We start from the raw sequence: 24,295 nt of genomic DNA on the forward strand, positions 1-24,295 counted from the left end.
ATTGGCATTTTATTGAACTATTAAATTTATAAATTTAGGGATAAGACATTTTTATAATGAGTTTCCCCACTGAACACAGGATAACGCTTTTAATCAGATTTGCAAAAATACCTACCTATTCACTTCTTCCACTTCCACTACCTTAGCCCAAGCCATCATGTATTTTTTCCTTATCCTCTTAAGTGTTCTCTCACACTGTAACCAACTATCACTTCTTTGTGCAAAACCTTCTGACAGCTTCTCATTTAATAGTCAAAGCCTGGAGCCAGGTGCAGTGGCTCATGCCTGTAATCCCAACACTTTGGAAGGCCAATGTGGGAGGATGGCTTGAGCCCAGGAGTTGGAGGATGTTGTGATCCATGATAGTGCCATTGCACTCCAGCCTGGGTGAGAGTGAGACCCCTCCATCTCTTAAAAAGAAGAGTCAAATCCTGGAAGGGAATCGGAAAATGCAAGACCATCTTTTACTTGTGCTGCAGAAGAGAAGCAGCTGGGCAACAGGTGGAGAGGATGTGGGTTCAAGGAAGTTGTTTTGTTTGTATGCTGATGAGAACTAACCTGAAAAAGTGGAGGAAATTGTTGAGCTAGGAGATAGAAGGGCAAGTGCTGGAGAAATATTCTTAAGTAGGCCTCCAGTCACGTTTCCTTCCATTCATTTTCCTGAGCCTGTCCCCAACAACTTAAAATGCACATCTGATCACGTTCAACTCCACTGCTAAAACTTTCAATAATCCCCCACTAACTTCTGTAAAAACTTACAATTTAACCTGGCATACAAGACATTCCATTATTGTTTTTTTGAGATGGAGTCTCGCTCTTGTCACTCAGGCTGGAGTGCAGTGGCGCGATCTCAGCTCACTGCAAACTCCACCTCCCAGGCTCAAGTGATCCTCCATCCTCAGCCTCCTGAGTAGCTGGAATTACAGGTGCCCGCCACCACGCTGGGCTAATTTTTGTACTTTTAGTAGAGATGGGGTTTCACCATGTTTGGCCAGGCTGGTCTTAAACTCCTGACCTCAGGTGATCCACCTGCCTCGTCCTCCCAAAGTGCTGGGATTACAGGCATGAGCCACCATGCATGGCCATTCATTATTTCTTTAAAAATGTATGGGGTGCCGGGCGCTGTGGCTCAAGCCTGTAATCCCAGCACTTTGGGAGGCCGAGACGGGCGGATCACGAGGTCAGGAGATCGAGACCATCCTGGCTAACACAGTGAAACCCCGTCTCTACTAAAAAATACAAAAAACTACCCGGGCGCGGTGGCGGGCGCCTGTAGTCCCAGCTACTCGAGAGGCTGAGGCAGGAGAATGGCGTGAACCCGGGAGGTGGAGCTTGCAGTGAGCTGAGATCCGGCCACTTCACTCCAGCCTGGGGGACAGAGCGAGACTCCGTCTCAAAAAAAAAAAAAAAATGTATGGGGTACCAGATATATGTAGCACTATGGTAGATGCTGGTTATAGTTAATAAAACAGGTTGGGTCACCATCCTTGTGGAATTTATGGTGTAGTTAAAAAGATATGTGAATAAGCTTGGGAGATTTGCTATAGGACAGGAAATACTAAGCAGTGTTTGGATGCCACTGGGAATAATTCAGAAGGAAGGACACAGATACTATCGGAGAGACATGATCAAAAGAACTAAAGGCCTTGAGAAACGAGAGGGGATGATGAGACCCTAAGCATATGTGGAGTAACTGAGTTTTGTAGGAGGGATACTTCAGTTGTAACTAGAGAGAAAGGTTGAGTGATGGAGTAGATAGCTTATAGGGGGTGGGATGATGAATTCCATCAATGGTTTTTCAATGAAATGTGAAGCAAGGTCCTTAGCTACACGGAGAGAGGAGAATATTAAATGGTCATTTCAGAGTATTAACAAGAAGTTACAGTTGTTGCTTATTTCTTACCTCCTACAGCTTCCAAGTTGTTGTTTTACACTTCTGAGATTTTGATTTAGTTCTCATTATTCTTTTCTGGCAAATTTCTACTTGTTCTTCCAGACCTATCTGGGCCATCACTTTCTATGTCACCACACCTGGTACCTATCTCACTTCCACTATTAAAATACACTTTAGTTTGTATTTGTTTCCCCTACAAGACTAGTAAGATTCCTGAAAAGCTTGGTCCGTGTCCCTAGTGTGAAGTTCCGTGCAGGACATTTAAGTAAGGGTTTTCGATAAATGTTTAATAAACATTGTCTGTGGAATCTACAGCTAGAATTTATCTGATATGGAAGTGCCAAGGATTAACCAATCCCTAAAATGAAGCAGCTCATATGACATCTGTGCCCCTTTAAATTTAGCACTGTTTGGCTGTGCTTGTTGTTGTCAATGCAGAGTGTTCCTGCACCATTGCAGGATGGACACACCACCACGTTGCCTTTTCATTTAGTCTTTTTGTTTTATTCAAATGTCAAAATGTAAGTTCCAAGATACAAATTGCGTTTGATTTAAAAACATCGATTATGCTTTGTTAACAACTTCCAAAGTCAAATTTAAGTTGTTGTGACTAAAATGCCTCCCAGTCCATTTCTGGAGGATTACCCTTAATATGTTTAGCAGCTAGTCTGATTTCCACTCTACAAAAAGGAAAATGATGCTATACGGGAAAGATAATGAACAAAGTTATAATACGTAAGACTTCCTGGGGAGAACTTGAACCATTACTAGGGAGACCAAGGAGAGGTGTTTCTGTTCCATACTATAGCAACCAGCCTTAACACTGTAATACAAAGTGCATTTCTGGTCCTACCCAGCCATAAATACTACACATTCCTTTTATTAATTATATCATAGAAAGCCCAAATCTTCATCAACAAGATTTAGAATTTCCTAATAGCTTCAATTTTTCCAAAAAAAAAAAAAAACAAACCAAAAAACAAAAAAACAGTGTAAAAGGAAAGCTCAACAGTCTATAAACCAAAAAATAAGGACAAATATTTACATGTATTCTGATTTAAACAATTTCGAATGAGATTAAACTGAATGAATATAGAACTTGTACCACCATTATAGAAGGAAAGAAAAAAAAGCTTAAAAGATACCCAAATATTTTAATATTTATGGAGTTAAATGGTACAATTTTCATTAAGACCCCAAATATCCCACCACTTTTTACCTTTGCTGTATAATGAAGGTTAGTAACTTATATGTTAGTGTGAACACATTTACTTTGGCTGATAGCAAAACAAAGATTTTTTTTTTTTTTAATGTTCTAAGAAGCAAAAGAATTAGACCAAAATGTTCAGCACCAAAAACAAAACAAAAAAACTAGCTCAGTACTTCAGGTTAAGTACACAATATCAGGAAATTTTATTTAGGTCAGCACATGGCTGTTACCATGACTGACACTGCATGCTATTTATAGAATTAGATATGTATCTTTCTGGCTGGATGCGGTGGCTCATGCCTGTAATCCTAGCACTGTCAGAGGCCAAGGTGGCCAGATTGCCTGAGCTCAGGAGAGACAGCCTGGGCAACATAGCGAAACCCCGTCACTACTAAAAATACAAAAAATTAGCCAGGTGTGGTGATGCACACCTGTAGTCCCAGCTACTTAGGAGGCTGAGGCATGAGAATCGCTTGAACCCGGGAGGCAGAGGTTGCAGTGAGCCAAGATCGTGCCACTGCACTCCAGCCTGGGTGACACAGCGAGACTCTGTCTCAATAAAATAAAATAAAATAATATAAATATATAACTTTCTGAAGATTTAAGCCAGACTTCAATTCCATTTACTCACCCCATAGTACTAAAATGGATTAAAGATGGTAATTAAGGCTGGGTGCGGTGGCTCATGCCTGTGATCTGAGGCCAAGGCCAGCAGATCACAAGGTCAGGAGTTAGAGACTAGCCTGGCCAACATGGTGAAACCCTGTCTCTACTAAAAATACAAAAATTAGCCGGGTATGGTGGTGTGCACCTATAATCCTAGCTACTCGGAAGGCTGAGGCAGGAAAATTGCTTGAACCTGGGAGGCGGAGGTTGCAGTGAGCCAAGCTCGCACCACTGCACTCCAGCTTGGGACAGAGCGAGAGTCTGTTTTTTTTAAAAAAAAAAAGAAAAAAAAAAAAAGATGGTAAATCAGATAACTTGGTTAGAAAATCGCCTTTTTTACAGAACCAATTGGGAAGTTAGTGTCATGCTATCATGCATTAGCAGATAAGACTAGGAATACAGCTAAACCAATTATCAAAATATAGTTCTTCAGGGTATTTTTCAATGAAATTTTTAACTACCTGGTCCAGTTTTTTTTTTTTCCCCGGAGACGGAGTCTCACTCTGTCGCCCAGGCTGGAGAGAAGTGGCGCGATCTCAGCTCACTGTAACCTCTGCCCTCCGAGTTCAAGCGATTCCCCTGCCTCAGCCTCCTGAGTAGCTGGGATTAAAGGCGCCTGCCACCGCGCCCGGCTAACTTTTTGTATTTTTAGTAGAGATGGGGTTTCACCATCTTGGCCAGCTGGTCTTGAACTCCTGACCTTGTGATCCACCTGCCTTGGCCTCCCAAAGTGCTGGGATTACAGGCATGAGCCACCGTGCCTGGCCTACCTGGTCCAATTTTCAAGATGAATATAATTCCAGTATTTTCAGAAACACATGTGGGTAAAAAAGTAACACTAAAGAATGGTATCGCAATATTCAATTTTAAAGAATTTATTTTCCCATTTGTAGAGTAACATTATTGTAACATCTACAGTTATTGAAATACCTGCATTGCTTAAAAGAATTCCTAAGAATTTTGTTAAAGCATAGTTTTTAAAAAACTGAACCAAAATAATGTACATTTTATCTCTAAACACTGTGTCATTAAAGTCCACATAACGTCCTCTGTAAAATCAATGTGATGTTACAATAATATACATGATCTGATTCTTATCCTAAAGGCTTCTCTGACCATGTATGATATCCAAGATAGATCCAATGCCTTTAATATCAGACTGTAGAGACAGTTATGATCCTAAACAAAAGAAGGAAAAGCTGTATATACAGGACAGCAATATGACAGTTTAGCTGTTTGCAGCATCTGCTTGGCGGGGCCATCCTTCTTCTTCGACTCCAGAGTCATACTCCTCTTCAGAGGATTCTTTTGTTGGAGCCCTACAATGAAAAGCCATGTTTGTTTTTTTTTTTAAATAAAAAACGGAGGTAAACGTGATCTTTAAAATCAAAACAGCAAAGTAACCTCCCCTAGCTAAGAAAGCCACGATAATAGAAAATACTAGGAGCACTTTTAATATTAAGATTGCTTAGACCAGACACAGTGGCTCACACCTGTAATCCCAGCACTTTGGGAGGCCAAGCAGGGCTGATCACTTGAGATAGGAGTTCAAGACCTGCCTAGCCAACATGGTGAAACCCCATCTCTACTAAAAATACAAAAATTAGCCGGGCGTGGTGACGCATGCCTGTAGTCCCAGCTACTCAGGAGGCTGAGGCAGGGGAATCACTTGAACCTAGGAGGTGGAGGTTGCAGTGAGCCGAAATCACACCACTGCACTCCAGCCTGGGTGACAAAGCGAGACTTCGTCTCAAAAGAAAGAAAGAAAAAAAAAAAAAGATTGCTTAGTAATATGGGAAACAGACTATACAACCAAGTAAATAAACTTCCCAACATTTTCCCTGACAAATTAATTACTGAAAAAAAAAGGACAACATGGCTTCAATTGTGAAGGCTTAAAAAATCCTTTTCTCCAAGAAAGCATCATCTGTTATTTCAACTCAAATGCTTGTATTTAGCATATGTATATGATAAAGAAGCTACTTCTGAGCAAATCCATCTTGTCTCAAACTAGTAAAAATGATAATTCAGATCACCACAATTCCTTTAAAAGCCACATGTCAACATCATTAAACAATAAAAATAAGAGATTATATCTCTCTGGATAACTAAGGTTGTTCAAAACAAATCAACTGCCTCTAAAGTTATCCTGGAACATAAGCAAACATAAAACATAACATACCTTATGATTGAGTTTAACAGAAACCTAGTTTTTGTGTAGGTAACATTAATGTCAAACATTGTATAGTAAACATTTATTGAATAAATCAGGGGTTAGGAAACTGTAGCTTGCTAGCCAAATCCAGCCCATTGCCTTTTTTAATATATTTTTTGAGACCGAGTCTCACTCTGTCGCCCAGGCTGGAGTGCAGTGGTGTGATTTTGGCTCATTGCAACCTCTGCCTCCCAGGTTCAAGTGATTCTCCTGCCTCAGCCTCCCAAGTAGCTGGGACTACAGACACGCACCACCACACCCAGCTAATTTTTGTATTTTCAGTAGAAACAGAGTTTCACCATGTTGGCCAGGATGGTCTCTATTTCTTGACCTCATGATCCGCCCGCCTCCACCTCCCGAAGTGCTGGGATTACAGGCGTGAGCCACCACACCTGGCCTGAAGATCAACTTTCAAAGACTCACAAAATACTATTTTTTTAAAATACCCAAATTAGATTTTTCTACAGAAAACCTGAGATTACTGCTTCCCTTACAAATACACGATATAACAATTTTTATGTAATTTTAAAATGACAAACCAATCAACATAGCAATGAGGAGCTGATCTTAAATTTTATATCTGTTCTGGCTTGAAAATGCACTTTACCGGATGTATCCTGGTTCCTTTTTTCCTTCTACTACTTCTTTGTCAACCTCCACACATACGATATCAGAATTAGGGACTTCAAACATTGGTTCTAGTAACAGCTTTTCCTAAAGAAATAAAAAGTAATGAATCACATTGAAAACTGATTACACACAAGTGCTTTTATTCTTTTTTTTTTTGAGACAGAGTCTGGCTCTGTCGCCCGGGCTGGAGTGCAGTGGCCGGATCTCAGCTCACTGCAAGCTCCGCCTCCCGGGTTTACGCCATTCTCCTGCCTCAGCCTCCCGAGTAGCTGGGACTACAGGCGCCCGCCACCTCGCCCGGCTAATTTTTTGTATTTTTTAGTAGAGACAGGGTTTCACCGTGTTAGCCAGGATGGTCTCTATCTCCTGACCTCGTGATCCGCCCTTCTCGGCCTCCCAAACTGCTGGGATTACAGGCTTGAGCCACCGCGCCCGGCCGCTTTTATTCTATATATCACAAATTGGAATCCATTCACTCAAGGAAAAAGAAACAAAACAAATATATATAAACATATATGTTTATATATATTTGGGATTATAGCTGGGATTACAGGCATAAGCCACCACATCTGGCTTTTTTGTATTTTTAGTAGAGATGGGGTTTCGCCACGTTGCCCAGGCTGGTCTTGAACACCTGAGCTCAGGCAATCCGCCTGACTCAGCCTCCCAAAGTGCTAGGATTATGGGCATGACCCACCATGCCCGGCCTCTTGTTTTTTTTTTAAATTTTTTTTTTGAGAGACGAAGGTCTATGTTGCCAGGCTGGTCTCAAACTCCTGGGCTCAAGCAATCCTCCTGCCTCGGCCTCCCAAAGTGTTGGGATTTATAGATGTGAGTTACCAGGCCCAATCCTGATTTTCTGTTTCATTAATCATATTATGTCCATGTCCTTTGTTGCAAACACCTTGAAGTTCCTTTTTGAGAAAAAGCAAAATATAATCTACTGTGATTAAAAAAAAAAAAAAAAAATTTCAGTCCAGGCGTGGTGGCTCATGCCTGTAATCCCAGCACTTTGGGAGGCTGAGGCAGGCAGATCACCTGAGATCAGGAGTTCGAGACCAGAATGGCCAACATGGTGAAACCCCATCTCCACTAAAAATACAAAAATTAGCCAGGTGTGGTGGTTCTTGCCTATAGTCCCAGCTACTTGGGAGGCTAAGGTGGGAAGACTGCTTGAGCCTCAGCCTGAGAGGTAGAGATTGCAGCGAGCCAAGATCGTACCACTGCACTCCTTTGAGACTCTGTCTGTCTGTCTGTGTCTGTCTCTCTCTCTAGATAGATAGATAGATAGATAGATAGATAGATAGATTTTCCAAAAGAAAATGTATCTGTTTTCCAAAAGAAAAACAAGGAAGCTTAATATACTCAAAACTTAGACCAAGAAATAATTGTTTTTAGAAAATAATGCCAACTCACCATTATGGACCGAAGGCCTCGTGCACCTGTTTTTCGTTCTAGTGCCAATCTGGCTATAGCTTTCAAAGCATCCTCAGTAACATTCAGTTCACACTACAAATACATTAAAAATAAATTATAACTTTTATTGTTAATTTCTACCTCCAGAAAATGTACCATTAAGTGAGGGCACAATTCATGGTGTTTTGGAACCCTGCCTTCAAGAAGCACTTGTTTCTATCAATTAACCCATGACAGTATCAGTATTATGAATTGCAAGTTTGTTCTGAAGATGTTTTCTAGATTAACACAGACTCCCTAGGATTTTTTTCAACATTTACCAAACCTCTGTGTGTTACATACTAGGGATTTAATGATGAATAAACATCATCTTTGCCAAGCACCTTACAGTCTATTGTGTGATGACAGATGACAGATTAGCAAACTAGCACTTATAGTCCAGTGTATGCACATGGAGCTAAGGGAGCAGCAAAGGGGGGGGCATCTAAATAAGACTAGGGAACCACTGGAGGATTTTAAGCAAGGGAGTAAAAACATTAGCCTTGTCTTTAATTATTCAATAAATATTTAAGAACTTAATATCTATTTGTTGGGCACTGTGCTCAATGATCCATTCTAGAAGTAAAGAGAAAGATAATGATATTTTGGTGGTGGTAGTCACAGACAGACATGAGACAGGCAGACCAATTAGGAATTAAATGCATGAGTCAAGGTGAATAATAACAAACGGGCTTGACTTGTGGCAGTGGCAATAGAGAAGAGGAGACTGATATTTAGAGACACAAAGTTCACAAAACCCAAACCAATTGTTATCTAATTGGGTATGTGGGCTAGGTGTTTGCTACAGAGACGTATATGTGGGATTAATAAAACTCTATTTTGGCAAAAGAATATAAAAATACACACAGTATGTCACAACAAAAGCATTTAGAAATCAAGACTGAAAGGACAATCCTGTATGTCTGGCTTGGAGGTGTTGAGGTAGGCTAATGGCATTATTTTTCTTGGGCTTTAGGCTATAATGATGGTTGTAATTCAGAAGAAATAAAAACAACTCCTAAATTCTAACATAATACAATATGCCTTCCTTGATTCCTAGATCCATATTTAGTAAGGAATAGGCTGGTATTCTAGATGAGCAGAATTTGTTTTTGTTGTTAGGTTAATTTATGTAGAATTTCAATAGCAAGAAAATAAAAAATAACTAAGTACAAAAAATAAAAATCTAACCTTATCCATGCTGAATAAGGCCTGGTACTGAGGAATAACAGCATTTCTTGGCTCAGTTAGTATTTGTACAAGTGTTTTCTCATCTAGGCTATGCAATGGAACCACCACAGGCAACCGTCCCACAAACTCAGGAATCATGCCAAACTCAATCAGATCTCTGGCTTCCACATGACGCAATAACCGATCTTTTTCTTCAATGTCTTGGTGAGTATTTGATTCCCCACTTCGATTAGCAAGGTCTGCAGCAGCTGCAGCCCTTCTGCCTTTTCCTAGATTAGATGGTGTTCCAAATCCAAGATACTGCCAAAGAAATGATGCATATTATAAATAGTAGAATCAAATGATAGTGTATTAAGTACTCTTCATACATATTTCATATGATCTTTGTAACAACTCTATGAAGAAGGTTTTATTATCATTTACATTTTACAAAGGAAAAAAACAGGCTGAGAGGTTAAATATCTTGACCAAAATCTTATTGCTGTAAGTGGCAAAGCCAGAATTTGAACTCAGGTCTGCCCTGTCTGCCTTCAGAATTGAGAACGTAATCGCTATGTAATAACCAACCCTCAAAGAATGAATTCTAATAAAAGCATATAATAACTACAAAGGGAGTCCCTTAGAACTCAGATAATAAGGTTGCAGGGTTTATTCAAGACTTCTAGATGAGTGTGGTTTTTCCAAAAGGTATAAAAACTATAAATATGGAGGTACAAGCAGCCTAATGAGAAAATTATCTGTAAGTGTCTTAAGTCACTGCTAAATCATGATTCTTCTAAAATTATGATTTGGTCTGCATACATAGTTAGAATAATTTAGATGTTACAAAAAAATGTAAGAATGACATCAAACAAGAATGCTAAATTTTGCAAAGCTAGAGTCCTCAAAAACATAAAAAATAAAATGAACGCTATGGATCTCATTTCAGTCAACATAAACGAACTGTACTCCAGGCAATTCTCAGAAAGCTTAATTTTGTCATGTCATATAGCTTTTGTCAAAAGAACAAGAGAAGTACATGATATGTGCAAACATAGCCTAAGCTAAAAATCTGTTTGCAGGCTGGACACGGTGGCTCATGCCTGTAATCTCAGCACTTTGGGAGGCTGAGGCAGGCTAATCAGTTGAGGTCAGGAGCTTGAGACCAGCCTGGCCAACATGGTGAAACCGTGTCTCTATTAAAAATACAAAAAGTAGCTGGGCGTGGTGGTGTTCACCTATAATCCCGGCTGCTCGGGAGGCCGAGGTAGAAGGATTGCTTGAACCTCAGAGTCGTGGAGGTTGCAATGAGCTGAGATCATGCCACTGCACTCCAGCCTGGGCGACAGAGCAAGACTCTGTCTCAAAAACTCTGTCTGCAATGGACTGAATATTTAAGTGTCCCCAAATTTGTATGTTGAAATCCTGTGTATTATTAGGAGGTGGGGCCAGGTAATAAGAACTAGAGCATATGGAAGGCATATAGAGCTTGCTTCAGTCAAAGTAATAAGAATTAGAGCCTATGACTGCTCCCCTAATTTTCATTAATAAAGTTCACAGCTAAATGGAGTGACCTAATTCTCAACAAATCAGAATTACAACTTAAACCTTCCTTCTGTGTACTTCTGATTCTTTTTCTGACATTACTTTCAAACCTTCTGTCCTACATGTTTCTAGCTTCAAATCCTTTTTGGAAGTATGAAATACTAATTAACATCAGAACATGGTCTTTGCTTTTAGTTACAGAGTTTCAAATACAGGGTTATCGCTCTCACACACACACACCCAAAGAAATAATTTCTTCTTTCTAATTTGTTAGGCTAATTTATGCAGTATTTCAATGACACAAAAAAACAAATTTTCATATTATGTTTTGGCTGCTATTGAAATTTTGCATAAATTAGTAGAAAAACAAAAATCTAACCATATCCATGCTGAAAAAGGCCTGGTACTGAGGAATAACAGTAATTACGTGGCACGGTTAGTATTTTTAAAAGTGTTTCCTCACCTAGGCTAGGCAAAGGAACTACCATGGACAACCGTACCATTAGCAGCATTATGATTATTATTTTTTACTACTACTAACCTATTACTTAAACTAGTACATTCAAGGCCAAGAAGACTTACATCAAGCAATATAGCACACAGCTGATCTATGACATGAAGATTTCAAATAGAATGTTATGTAATATAAATGCGATCACTTGTGCTATTATGCAAACTACAAAACCATGGAAAATACAGGTGTTTTCTGGGCTTCCTGCCACTATGCTGACATTACGTTTTGTTGTACTCAATCAAAAAATAAGTACTGGGCATGTACTATGAGGATATGAAGAAACAAGTCCCAGTCCCAATTAAAAGCAGGGGTTATAAGAAGAAACACCTATAACACTAGGTGGGATCATAATCCTTCCTGTATCTGCCAAAATGCTCCCCTCCACTGGTGAACGTCAGCAGTGATCTATGGTAAACTCTATGAGCAAGGGCAACGGAGATAAACTTTACTGGGCACCAGTGAATTGGGCAGGGGGAGTGAATAGAAATTGTACTGATACAGTAACTACCTTCAATAATGAACTCCCCAGATAAAATATTAAGTTGAACTCATCAAGTTACACTTTTAAAATGACCATACAGGCTGGGTGTGGTGGCTCATGCCTGTAATCCTAGAATTTTGGGAGGCCGAGGTGGGTGGATCATGAGGTCAGGAGATCAACACCATCCTTGCCAACATGGTGAAACTTCGTCTCTACTAAAAATATGGCTGGGCGCGGTGGCTCAAGCCTGTAATCCCAGCACTTTGGGAGGCCGAGGCGGGCGGATCACAAGGTCAGGAGATCGAGACCACGGTGAAACCCCGTCTCTACTAAAAATACAAAAAATTAGCCAGGTGCGGTGGCGGGCGCCTATAGTCCCAGCTACTCGGGAGGCTGAGGCAGGAGAATGGCCTGAACCCAGGAGACGGAGCTTGCAGTGAGCCGAGATCGTGCCACTGCACTCCAGCCTGGGGGACAGAGCGAGACTCTGTCTCAAAAAATAAAATAAAATAAAATAAAAAAAATAAAAATACAAAAATTGGCTGGGTGTGGTGGCGTGTGCCTGTAATCCCAGCTACTTACGAAGCAGAGACACAAGAATCGCTTGAACCCAGGAGACGGAGGTTGCAGTGAGCCGAGATCGCACCACTGCTCTCCAACCTGGTGACAAGCGAGATTCCGTCTCCAAAAAAAAAAGCAAAGTCCATATATAGATGATATTTAGTTAGAAATCTTTCCATTTACTACTCTGAAGTTATTTTTTTTTTTTTTAAATTTTTGAAACAGAGTCTTGCTCTGTCACCCAGGCTGGAGTGCAGTGGCTTAGTGGCACAATCACGGCTCACTGCAACCTCTGCCTCCTGGGTTTTAAGTGACTCCCCTGCCTCAGCCTCCCGAGTAGCTGGGATTACAGGCGCCTGCCACCATGCCCAGCTAATATTTGTATTTTTAGTGGAGACAGGGTTTCACCATATTAGCCAGGATGGTCTCGATCTCCTGACCTCATGATCTACCCACCTCGGCCTCCCAAAGTGCTAGGATGATAGGCGTGAGCCACCGCGCCCAGCCTACTCTGAAGTTTTAAAAACTAGAAATACACTAAGTCCTCACTTAACATCGTTGATAGGTTCTTGGAAACTGCAACTTTAAACGAAACATACAACATGTCCTCCAATAATGTCATTTTGTTCAACATAATTTCCTTATTAAATTGATGAGGAAAAATTAGTCTGTTACATGTCATTTCGCTTAAAGTTGCAGTTTCCAAGAACCTATGGGATGACGTTAAGTGAGGACTTACTGTATACTTCTTTTTTTTTTTTTTTGAGATGGAGTCTCCCTCTATCACCCAGGCTGGAGTGCAGTGGCGTGATCTCAGCTCACTGCAACCTCCACCGCCCAGGTTCAAGTGATTCTCCTGCCTCAGCCTCCTGAGTAGCTGGGATTACAGGTGCCCACTACAGGCTAATTTTTTGTATCTTTAGTAGAGACAGGGTTTCATGTTGGTCGGGCTGGTCTTGAACTCCTAAGCTCAGGCAATCTGCCCGCCTTGGCCTCCCAAAGAACTGGGATTACAGGTGTGAGTCACTGCACCCTTCCCTGTATATTTCTGATATGCTCTAAGAAAACTCAACTCTTATAATTAAAACTATGACGGGTAGCCCGCAGATATGAGAATGGAAACTGAGTGTACATCCTTTAAATGCTCTCTATCCTTCTAGTAACCCCTCAGAAAAACTTACCTTTTCATTTTTCCTCCTGCTGATAATTCTGTCTAAACCATTGAAAGCACCAGATGCAACAAACAGGATGTTTGTTGTATCAACTTGTACTGTTTCTCCACGGAGCTTTCGGGAATTCTTTTCTGGAACATTGACTATTGTGCCTTCTAGTAGTTTTAATAAGCCCTAAATAAAAAACAAATGATTTATAGCATCACCATATCAAGTGCATTATTTATTATACTTTAGACAATGGGATTCAATGGGGAAAACAATGTGTGATTATGGTCAATGAACATAACTAATGAACCTCCCACATTTCTATAACAAGAAAATCTAATGCATTTATCACATTAATAATTAATACATTTATTTGAAATGGTTATAGAACTTGATGCAATTCAGGAAAACAGTCAACCTAACAGGTTGTTTTTGATAGTAAAGACGTAATTCTGACATAAACACAGAATTATGACGGTATAAAATGGTGTTCAAACACGGTGGGAACATTCAAAATTAGAAAATAGTTGAAGATGTCTTTCACATAAATTATAATTCTATTCCACTTATAGTATTAAACTTTGAGACTACCTATATTTGGAGATGCTTTTATAAAAAAAAATTTCCAGCACCTAAGTGTGATTATACCTTTCTATGTCTCTGTCAAAAAGTGAAACAATCTTCCTCACTCTTTAATAGTTTATGTCATAATTAGTTACCATTAAAAGGTCAAGTTGGCCAACAGATCATTGTGACTTCAATTATGGCTCTGCAAGGAATTAAACATTATTTTATACCTATCTTCTAACTAAGTGGAAGGAATAAGAAGCATGTACATAGTTCATTCATGTCTAGTTAGAATCATAACTTTCTTCAAGAGTCTTCTAGAAATATTTAACTGGGCCTTTGAGGAATTAAAAAAAAAACACAAAGATTAAATTTCATTTTTTCTGTTCTTCAAAATATTTTAAATTTCCTAACAAGGTAATTTGCTATTTCAAATTGTCAACAACTTTCTTTTAGGATCTAAACTATTTCAAAATGATATGCGGAGTTTGGGGGTGGAAGAAATAAACAAAACAGAATCTAATTGAATGTGAAACCAAACGTACAATATTTGGGAGGTTGATGTATTCCCTTCCTTTTAGTGGGCTTGAACAAAATATTCAACTGCTTACTTGCTGAACGCCTTCTCCACCTACATCCCGTAACTGATGAATGCCTGGCACACTGCCAATCTTATCTACTTCATCCAGAAAGACAATTCCTATAATTTAAGGAGGATTCTATTTATAATATGGAAAAGATATACACAAGATAGCCTCAGCTTTAAAAGACTTAGGTAGCTAGACAGCAAAGTTACTTGAGCTTTCATACTTAACATATGCAATAGCTTGACATCATAAAAATGCACTTTTATTTCTCCCATCCATCATTTTGTACAACTGCTTTGTAATCTGCTCTACGGAATAACATTTATGTATGGTAACAAAATCTCCTTGATAACAGTGATTTGCCCCACTAATGTATACGAATTCTTTATAGTATGGAAGCGGGAGGTATCTGCAGTGCTAGTATTAGTAAAACTTTAGCCTACGCTTTCCCACCTATATTCTTGTCTTAAAGAAATTTGAAAAGGAAGCTGTCATGCTCTTCATGTAAACAAGAACAGATGACAGATGAAGGAGCAACGCAGCATCCATGACATCCTGTAGGTCAACAGGCTAAACTGTTTCTAGAGTCATCTGGTACCGTCCTCCCTTGCCCCTGCCCTGTCCTATCTTAATCTAAGTATTAGAAGTCTTGAGGGGAGTTAAGAAAAGCAATGATAGTATTAAGGATCTAATGGGATAGTAATTTGGCTTGTTTTTAACCCTACCAGCCAGCTTAGTGACAATAAGGCAAAGCAAACTATGTGGCCCTTAATCAGTATGCTAGAAATTATGTAACAAAGGTACTTTTACATAATTACAGAATTTTAATCCTTGACTCAAAACAAGAATTGTATTGTCTCTTAATATTAGACTGATTCCCCAATATACTAAATCTGGGGACAGACCATGCTGAAAACATACCTTGTTGTGCTTTCTCCACATTGTAATTGGCATCTTGGAGTAGTTTGGCAATCACAGATTCAATATCCTCGCCTACATATCCAGCCTGAGTCAAAGTTGTACAGTCACAGATAGCAAAAGGGACATCAAGGCATTTAGCTAGGGTTTGTGCCAGCAGAGTTTTACCTACAAATAGAAACATTAACTAAAAGTTTACTAAACATATATTGGCACACAATTTTTCAATAAAAATGCAAAATAAATTTTAGTAGTATATAATAAAAAGTTGTCAATTGCTACATTTTCTTCTGCTATTATTTTTTTTTAGAGACAGGGTCTTGCTCTCTCACCCAGGCTGGAGTGCAGCCTGTGATCATGGCTCACCCCAGCCTCAATCTCCTGGGCTTAGGTGATCCTCCTGCCTCAGCCTCCCAAGTCCTGGGAGTACAGGCACATGCTACCACACCCAGCTAATACTTTATTTATTTATTTATTTATTTTGAGACGGGAGTCTGGCTCTGTGGCCCAGGCTGGAGTGCAGTGGCACGATCTTGGCTCACTGCAAGCTCCGCCTCCCGGGTTCATGCCATTCTTCTGCCTCAGCCTCCCGAGTAGCTGGGACTACAGGTGCCCGCCACCACGCCCGGCTAGTTTTTTGTATTTTTTAGTAGAGACGGGGTTTCACCGTGTTAGCCAGGATGGTCTCGATCTCCTGACCTCATGATCTGCCCGCCTCGGCCTCCCAAAGTGCTGCGATTACAGGCGTGAGCCACCACGCCCGGCTACTTAATTTTTTTTATAGAGATAGAGTCTTGCTATGTTGCCTAGGCTGGTCTCAAACTCCTGGTCTCAAGTGATCCTCCTACCTTTGTCTCCCAAAATGCTGGGATTACAGGTGTGAGCCACCACATCTGGTCTATTATTTTTTAGATATAGCTGTTTTTTATTTTATTATTCCTGTTAAGATGTTAGGGACTGGTCTGAAGGGGAACACCAATGCCTCAAATTCAGTTTGTATTTTTTTTTTTTTTTTTGTGAGACAGAGTCTTGCTCTGTCGCCCAGGCTGGAGTGCAGTGGCCGGATCTCAGCTCACTGCAGGCTCCACCTCCCGGGTTTACGCCATTCTCCCGCCTCAGCCTCCCGAGTAGCTGGGACTACAGGCGCCCGCCACCTCGCCCAGCTAGTTTTTTGTATTTTTAGTAGAGACGGGGTTTCACCGTGTTAGCCAGGATGGTCTCGATCTCCTGACCTCGTGATCCGCCCGTCTCGGCCTCCCAAAGTGCTGGGATTACAGGTTTGAGCCACCGCGCCCGGCCTCAGTTTGTATTCTATGCAGGAATATTGATAGTGTATCTAGGCAACTGGCCTTAGATTTTCTTCTCAAGAGTCATAATACTTCAATCACAAGATACAGGTTATAGAATCATTTATATTCTGATTTTTTAAATGAGTAATAAATTTTCTCAGCAAGTTATTTACCTGACCCAGTTGGTCCAAGCAGCAAAATATTACTTTTTTCAAGTTTTATGTCATCATGAGAAGAATCCAATACTTCACCTCCTCGTTTTTCCTGAGGTATTTGTTGATTTACCTGTTGCTGCATTGATGCTCCTAAAGCATTACCATGTGGGCTAATTCCAGCAATCTGAAGCAATTCTGAAAAAAATGCCAAAGGAAGTACTTGAGATTCATTTGAATTTACTTAAGGAAAATGTCCCATAAAAACTTTTATCTAAAACTGAACATCTACACAGAAAATTTAAGTATTTTGACATTCTGTCTTACCTACAAAGGAGAAAAATCTCAAATTACCTAATGACAAACATATAGCACACAATGATTATATAAAGAACCTCAAGCAAAGGAAATTGATTTTTTTCCCTGTCTTTATTTACATAAATATGTAAGAATACTCCTTTACCCAAGGGAAGGCAATGCAATGGAAGAGCAGAGCCAGGAGTTAGAAAGCTTTAGCTATGGACCTTCGTTTGTCTCTAAGTAGAAGCCATATGATCAAGGGCAAGTCATATAAATTTTATGTTCCTGTTTCTTAATCAATAAAATCTACTAGAGAAACCAAATATGGTAGACCTCACTATCTCTGGTCCTATCTAAATCTCTAATTTTATTGGACCTGTACTGGATCTTTCTAGTTCCTTTATTAGAGACATAACTCTTAACTAAATGTGACTGACATTGCTAATGACTACATGGGACTGACACTGCTAGTGAAGTATCATTTGATCAGCCAGGTTCCTACAAAAATAAATCTTTAGGGTGGGGCATGGTGGCTCAGCCTGTAATCCCAGCACTTTGGGAGGCAAGGCTGGTGGATTACCTGAGGTCAGGAGTTCAAGAACAGCCTGGCCAACACAGTGAAACCCCATCCCTACTAAAAATACAAAAATTAACCAGATGTACTGGTACACGCCTATAGTCCCAGCTACTTGGGAAGTAGTCGAGGCAGGAGAATAGCTTGAACCCGGGAGGCGGGGGTTGCAGTGAGCCAAGATCATGCCATTGCACTCCAGCCTGGGCAACAGAGTAAGATGCTATCTCAAAAAAATAAAATAAAAATAAAACAAAACAAAACAAAATAAATAAATCTTTATTCTTACTTTCTCTTGGCTAAAGGAAAGATTATCCAGATTTGTAAATATTCAGATTGTTCTTGGTTCTTAGCATTTGAGTACCTGTCATCATAACATACTTGTTTATATTTTCTGAATTCATTTTTACTTTTTTTTTTTTTTTTTTGAGACAGAGTCTCTCTCTGTTGTCCAGGTTGGAGTACAGTGGTGCAATCTCAGCTCACTGCAACCTCCGCCTCCTGGGTTCAAGTGATTCTCCTGCCTCAGCCTCCTGAGTAGTTGGGATTACAGGTACATGCCACCACACCTGGCTAATTTTTATATTATTAGTAGGGATGGGGTTTTGCCATGTTGCCCAGGCTGATCTCGAACTGCTGACTTCAAGTGATCCACCTGCCTTGGCCTCTCCAAGTGCTGAGATTACAAGCATGAGTCACCATACCTGGCCTAAATTTTATTTTCTAAGAAATTGATTAAGAAAATCAAGACTTTCCAATGCATTATTATTTTAATTAAACTGACAGAATAACAGTTCAGTAGACGTATCTATTATCATGGTCCTATTCCATCTGGCTGTCACTTTCAAACTATCTTCACACTTAAGGTAAAGCATTATTCATCAAAATCAATAAGCATTCCATAAACATCTGGATTAAACTGTGCTACCTTTGAGGGTTAATAATTAGGGAATAATTCACAATGTTGTGCCTCATTATAATCCACATCAGCCAAGAAAACCCAGTCTGCTGTATGGGGTTAGTTAAATCGTCACTAGCAAAGTACTTTTAAAAATTTCAGCAAAATCTGGTTAGCGATTATGATAACATAGGAAGGAGCTTGGGTTAAGTTTAGCTCTGCCCAAAGGGGAAAAATGATTTAGATGTAGCTTCGGATAAGCGAGGCCAGCAGGTGCTTATCATTCACTCATTCTCTATCTCCCTCCCTCCCTCTCTCTCTCTCTCACACACACACAAACGGTTTAGACGAATAACTGAACAAAATTGCAAGAGGCATATTAATTACAGTGGAACCACGTAATCTATGTATTTAACTTAATGATTTAAGTTAAAAAAAATAATTTAAATGATGTCTATCATCCCATTTTATGAGTATATGCCTTACAGTAAACTTGAGATAACTCTCCAATTCTTTCAGTTAGTACCTGTTTGTGCATCTCTCACTTTGTAAGCATAGCTCTCTAAAATGAGGACCACGAGCAAGCAGGCTAGTGTAGTAGTTAGCTGCACAGAGCTCACCAGCTGTGTGGCCATGGATAAATTACTTAAAATTTATGGTTTCAGTTTCCTTATTTCAAAAATGGAGATAAAAATAATAGTTTCTGTCTCATGGGTTTAGGGGAGATTAAATGAATATATGCAAAACACTTAAGAACAATACCTGGCAGATAGTTTTATAAGTGTTACAGAAGAATCTTCTATTATTATTACCATTTCCCTAGTGTTTAATTATTCACACAACATAGTCCTTAAACGCAAACGAAGTATTTCATCTGGTGCTCAACTTAAACATCATTATATTCCAAAGATGGAGAAAAAAAGCCAATTGTGTCAGTCCTCCTAAAAGCCGTATGTTGGTCTCTAAAATTTTACTTCCAAAGGGACTTACAAGAATTAATCTTATTGTACATGATTTTGGTCTAAAACCCTAGATCAGTGTTAGGGTCTAACACCACCAACAAACAGCTGGTGTTAGTTAACAACCTAACTTTAGAACTTAAAATCCCACATAAAACACAACAAAACTGCACATGACAATAAATTTAAGCTTTTGAAGTATTTGTTTCTAAGTCAGTCAATCTTTTACATAAGTTCTTAAATACTGTTACTTGTTAACATTTAAATAACATTAAATCACTACATATATTACATGACATGTCTTTCAAAATATGGACTACAGACTTTCTTTACTAATTTAGTATAGTTTCACTAGCCATCAACACAATTTATGAGTATGGTATTGACTGCATATCAGAATATATTTTTTCATTACGAAATATAAATTATATATATACCTAAAGGTTATTATTTAGATCTTACATTCTTATATATAATCTAATTCTATTGCACTTACTGTATTTCTTAATTTTACCATGCATGGTATAATCAGTATTTCCACAAATTTAAAAGTAACTGGGGATAATGTAATGTTATTACATGTGATAAATGTCATGCCCAAGTTGGTACACAAGTTATATTCTCATGGCTCATCCTATATACAGTACACTTCAAATAGTGGATATATAATACTACTTGGTTCAAAGGCAAATGTAAAAGTATCAAACTTAGCTAATTTTCTTTATTTCAATTACTAAAACAAAAGGCCATGTGAATCTTTCTATGACACCCCTGGAACCTCTACCCTCAATGCAGCAACTAACTACATCCACCTCCAAAGGACTAGGTGGAAGACATCAGAAGGGCCAGTCTCTTTGGTCTATCAAGTCCTTCCACACCCTCCATCGGACCATCTGATGCTTTTAGGGGCAATCCAGGGCTAGAAACAGTGAATTAAGGCTTACTCATAATTTGTAAGACTTTAAGTTTCATAAATACCAAAAAAGAAACAGTGTGGTTTCTGGCAAAGAGTAGCTAGAAAATAATCTGCCTCCCCCAAATTCCTGTGACCCACAAGAAGCAGGCCAACTCTAATTGTAGTTTGATAGAAAAAATAAAAAATAACCAAACATATAGAAATTAAAATTAGCTATGAAAAACTATTCCAAAGTTATTTATACCATGTATGATAAACACATTTAGATAATATGTATCTTTCTTGGTAATACACAAGCAAATACATACATGTCTATCACTGTTACTGCTAAAACACTTCACTGAAATAAATGTCAAAAGGAAGAATGATTACAGAGGAGGACCTGAAGTCACTTACTTGTAAATCTGTACTCATCCTCCCGTCTTCTTATTTCTAACTCTAAGAAAGAGGATGAAAATATTACATATTTGTTTACCTTGGGGGAACAAACAATGAGTATCCTACCTCCTGTCCTCTTTCAAATATATTTAAAGGATGTGTTCACTAACATTTTTCAGCTTTTCATATTAAGAATCTATATGCTATATCTTTTCTATATTAAAACAAAACCATGCATAAAGATGGCTGTCCAGTTGCTAATATTCATATTTGTCAAATATATAATTGATATCTACTGTAAGGGTATAAGTCTTTATATAAGAGTTTAAGCCCCTCATGCTATACATATTATAACCATTTGCTCCTCCAGCACTTAGAATAGCTTAAATATTTATTTATTGACTGAAGAAAACAAAAAAGTTTTGCCACATAACTATCAGTGCTATTTGGACCTTATAAAAATGAAGATTTCAGGCCAGGCGCAGGAGTTCAAGCCTATTAATCCCAGCACATTGGGAGGCTGAGGCAGGTGGATTGCTTGGGAGGTTGAGGTGGGAGGGTCACTGGAGCCTGGGAAGTTGAGGCTGCAGTGAGTTGCAATCTAGCCTGGGTGACAGAGCGAGACCTTGTCTTGAAAAAAAAGAAAAAAGGTTCTGAGTCTTCCATTAGTTATGACTTATACTTTCTAAAAATAACTGATACCATCACGTAACTATTTTGCAGTTATGTGATGTAAATTCAACAAGTGAACAAGTGTCTTCATTTAAATAAATTATACATTTAGTTGCTACTAAAGGCTATCAAAGATAATGTAGATTTATAAATTTAAGTACTTAGCAGAACTCCTTCACACTGTACAGTGATAATTAAAAGAATCTAAAATGATGGAATGTAGGCCTAAATCAGAAATCAGGGCTGTCTGGCCAACAAAACAAAAAATTAAATATTTATATTTACTCTATTCATAATTGTTTTAAATAAAATCATTCTATTAATATACATTATTGTCCATAGTAAATTGAGATTACACAGTATATTCTCAGTAAACTGTCCATAGTATATCTCATTATTGTCCACAGTAAATTGAGATTATACAGTACTGGTATATTAGAATCTACCCTTAAGAGAAATTGTACTTTGAATCACTCACAGATTTGCCCTTAACCTTATACACTCTGTAGCTAGGGCCCAAAGAAAAACGAGTGCTGGATATATTAACAGTCATCATCTCCACATATCTCTGACACAGGCAAATGAAATTCTGTATCCTGAACCCAAGAGAACTGAGTTGTACAGAGCACTGCTAAGATCCATTCATGGGGAACTAGTTGTGGTGAAAATGATGTCTCAATCTCTACCCCAGTGGCTTTCAAACATTTTTTACTAAGACCCTCAATAAGTAGTATAATTTTCTTTGTGACTCAGAACCTATGCACATATAACTGAAAACGTAAGTTGTTTTTTTTTTCCTTTTTTTTTTTTTGAGATGGAGTCTTGTTGCCCAGGCTGGAGTGCAGTGGTGTGACCTCAGCTCACCACAACCTCTGCCTCCCAGGTTCAAGCAATTCTCCTGCCTCAGCCTCTCAAGTAGCTGGGACTACAGGCATATGCCACCCCACCCAGCTAATTTTTGTATTTTTAGTAGAGACAGGGTTTCACCATGCTGGCCAGGCAGGTCTCGAACTCCTGACCTCAAGTGATCCCCCCACCTCAGCCTCCAAACGTGTGGGATTACCAGCAAAAGTCACCATGCCAGGCCTAAGAAATAATATTTACCTTAACTATAATGTATTCTGATATTTTCTATTCATATCTATCAAATTTTTAAAAAATGCTGTTGGCAACCTACCAAAATGATTTCATGACCCACTAATGGGGAGTAACCTGCACTTTGAAAAATGCTCCACTATATAAAAAACATTTTAAGAAGAACGTGAGGAGTTACAAATAAAGATTACTTTTAAGCATAGCAATCTCTATTTAGGTCAATTATCAAAAACGCTACCTCTTGGTGTTAATGATGTCTGCTTCTCAACCTCTGCTTGCTGTCTCAGATTAGCTGGGATATTATTATATATTCTCTTATAATGATTGTACACAGCAACTGAAAGCACCTTCTTAGCAAATGACTGGCCAACAACATACTTGTCGAGGTAGTTATAAATCTGAAAAATGATTAGGTATGAATAATTTAATATGAGCTATAAGAGCACACACATTAAAAAGTTATATACGAAGCATACTTGCTTACAGTTTTAAATCTGACAAAGACTCTCATTAAAAACAAAATGACAATACATTATATAGCAATGATTCAGAGGCCCTAAACACTAAATGAACAAAAACACAATTCATTTGTTCTCTAGTTTAACAAAGTATCACTGTGTTATGCTAATTTCTATTCTATAAACAATGCTATCAACCTTTATTTTTTAATAAACAATTAAATTTAAAGTAACTTAGAATACATACACATGCCACCATGGGTCTAAAAGTATCAACATTAATGTAAATCATTAAAATAAATCTATACCTCTCAATCAAATGAATAATATTCTTCACAAAGATAACATATTATAAAACTACCCTTTTCAGAAACAGGCATTATATAATCAAAAGCCATTATACCATCAGTATCCATGTGTTTTAATACATTTAGTTTTTTCTCAGATAATTAACTTTAAAGCTACTCATTTATCTAAATGAGACCCTAAAAATTGTATTCTTATTATTTTTTTAAATTTTCTAAAAATACACTTTTTTCTTTTTTTGAGACAGGGTCTCACTGTGTTGCCCAGGCTGGTCTTGAACTCCTGGGGTTCAAGCGATCCTCCTACCTTGGCTTCCCAAAGTGCTGGGATTACAGGCATGAGCCACCAGGCTCAACTCTAAAAACTTTACTCTTAATAGTAGCTAAAGCTCTGTTCTACAGTTGGTTATTGCCAACAGCTTAGAACCTGGGGTAAATTTTTTATTCACTAAAAAGTGAATAGAAATGAAATGGTTGGTGAATTAATATTCAACAACTCCTGCCGGGCATGGTGGCTCACGCCTGGAATCCCTGTACTTTGGGAGGCTGAGGTGGGTGGATCACTTGAGCCCAGGAGGTGCAGACCAGCCTGGACAACAACGAAACCCTGTCTCTACAGAAATTAGCTGGGCATGGTGGCACACACCTGCACCCAGCTACTGTGGAGGCTGAAGTGGGAGGATCACTTGAGCCCAGGGAGGTTAAGGCTGCAGTGAACCATGAGTGTGC

The 24,295-nt window shown here is 38.8% G+C and overlaps 1 protein-coding gene across 4 annotated transcripts in view; it reads right to left on the reverse strand.

The window, feature by feature from the left end:
- Positions 1-2,376: 2,376 nt before the first annotated feature.
- Positions 2,377-24,295, reverse strand: part of CLPX (caseinolytic mitochondrial matrix peptidase chaperone subunit X) — a 42,239-nt gene continuing 20,320 nt past the window's right edge. The window contains exons 5-14 of one of the 4 annotated variants that reach the window (XM_005559812.4): positions 23,042-23,201; positions 21,055-21,096; positions 17,036-17,212; positions 15,577-15,741; positions 14,680-14,768; positions 13,523-13,687; positions 9,262-9,561; positions 8,032-8,124; positions 6,593-6,699; positions 2,377-5,089 (exon numbers count right to left, since the gene is read on the reverse strand). In XM_005559812.4, coding sequence (XP_005559869.1) covers positions 4,999-5,089; positions 6,593-6,699; positions 8,032-8,124; positions 9,262-9,561; positions 13,523-13,687; positions 14,680-14,768; positions 15,577-15,741; positions 17,036-17,212; positions 21,055-21,096; positions 23,042-23,201 — 1,389 coding nt within the window. In that variant the 3' untranslated portion in view covers positions 2,377-4,998. Of the gene's footprint in view, positions 5,090-6,592; positions 6,700-8,031; positions 8,125-9,261; positions 9,562-13,522; positions 13,688-14,613; positions 14,769-15,576; positions 15,742-17,035; positions 17,213-21,054; positions 21,097-23,041; positions 23,202-24,295 lie in introns of all 4 variants that reach the window. The other 3 variants (XR_012415072.1, XR_012415073.1, XM_015452957.4) reach the window with 3 other exon arrangements.

Source organism: Macaca fascicularis, chromosome 7, assembly GCF_037993035.2.
Source record: "Macaca fascicularis isolate 582-1 chromosome 7, T2T-MFA8v1.1".
NCBI classification, from domain to species: domain Eukaryota; kingdom Metazoa; phylum Chordata; class Mammalia; order Primates; family Cercopithecidae; genus Macaca; species Macaca fascicularis.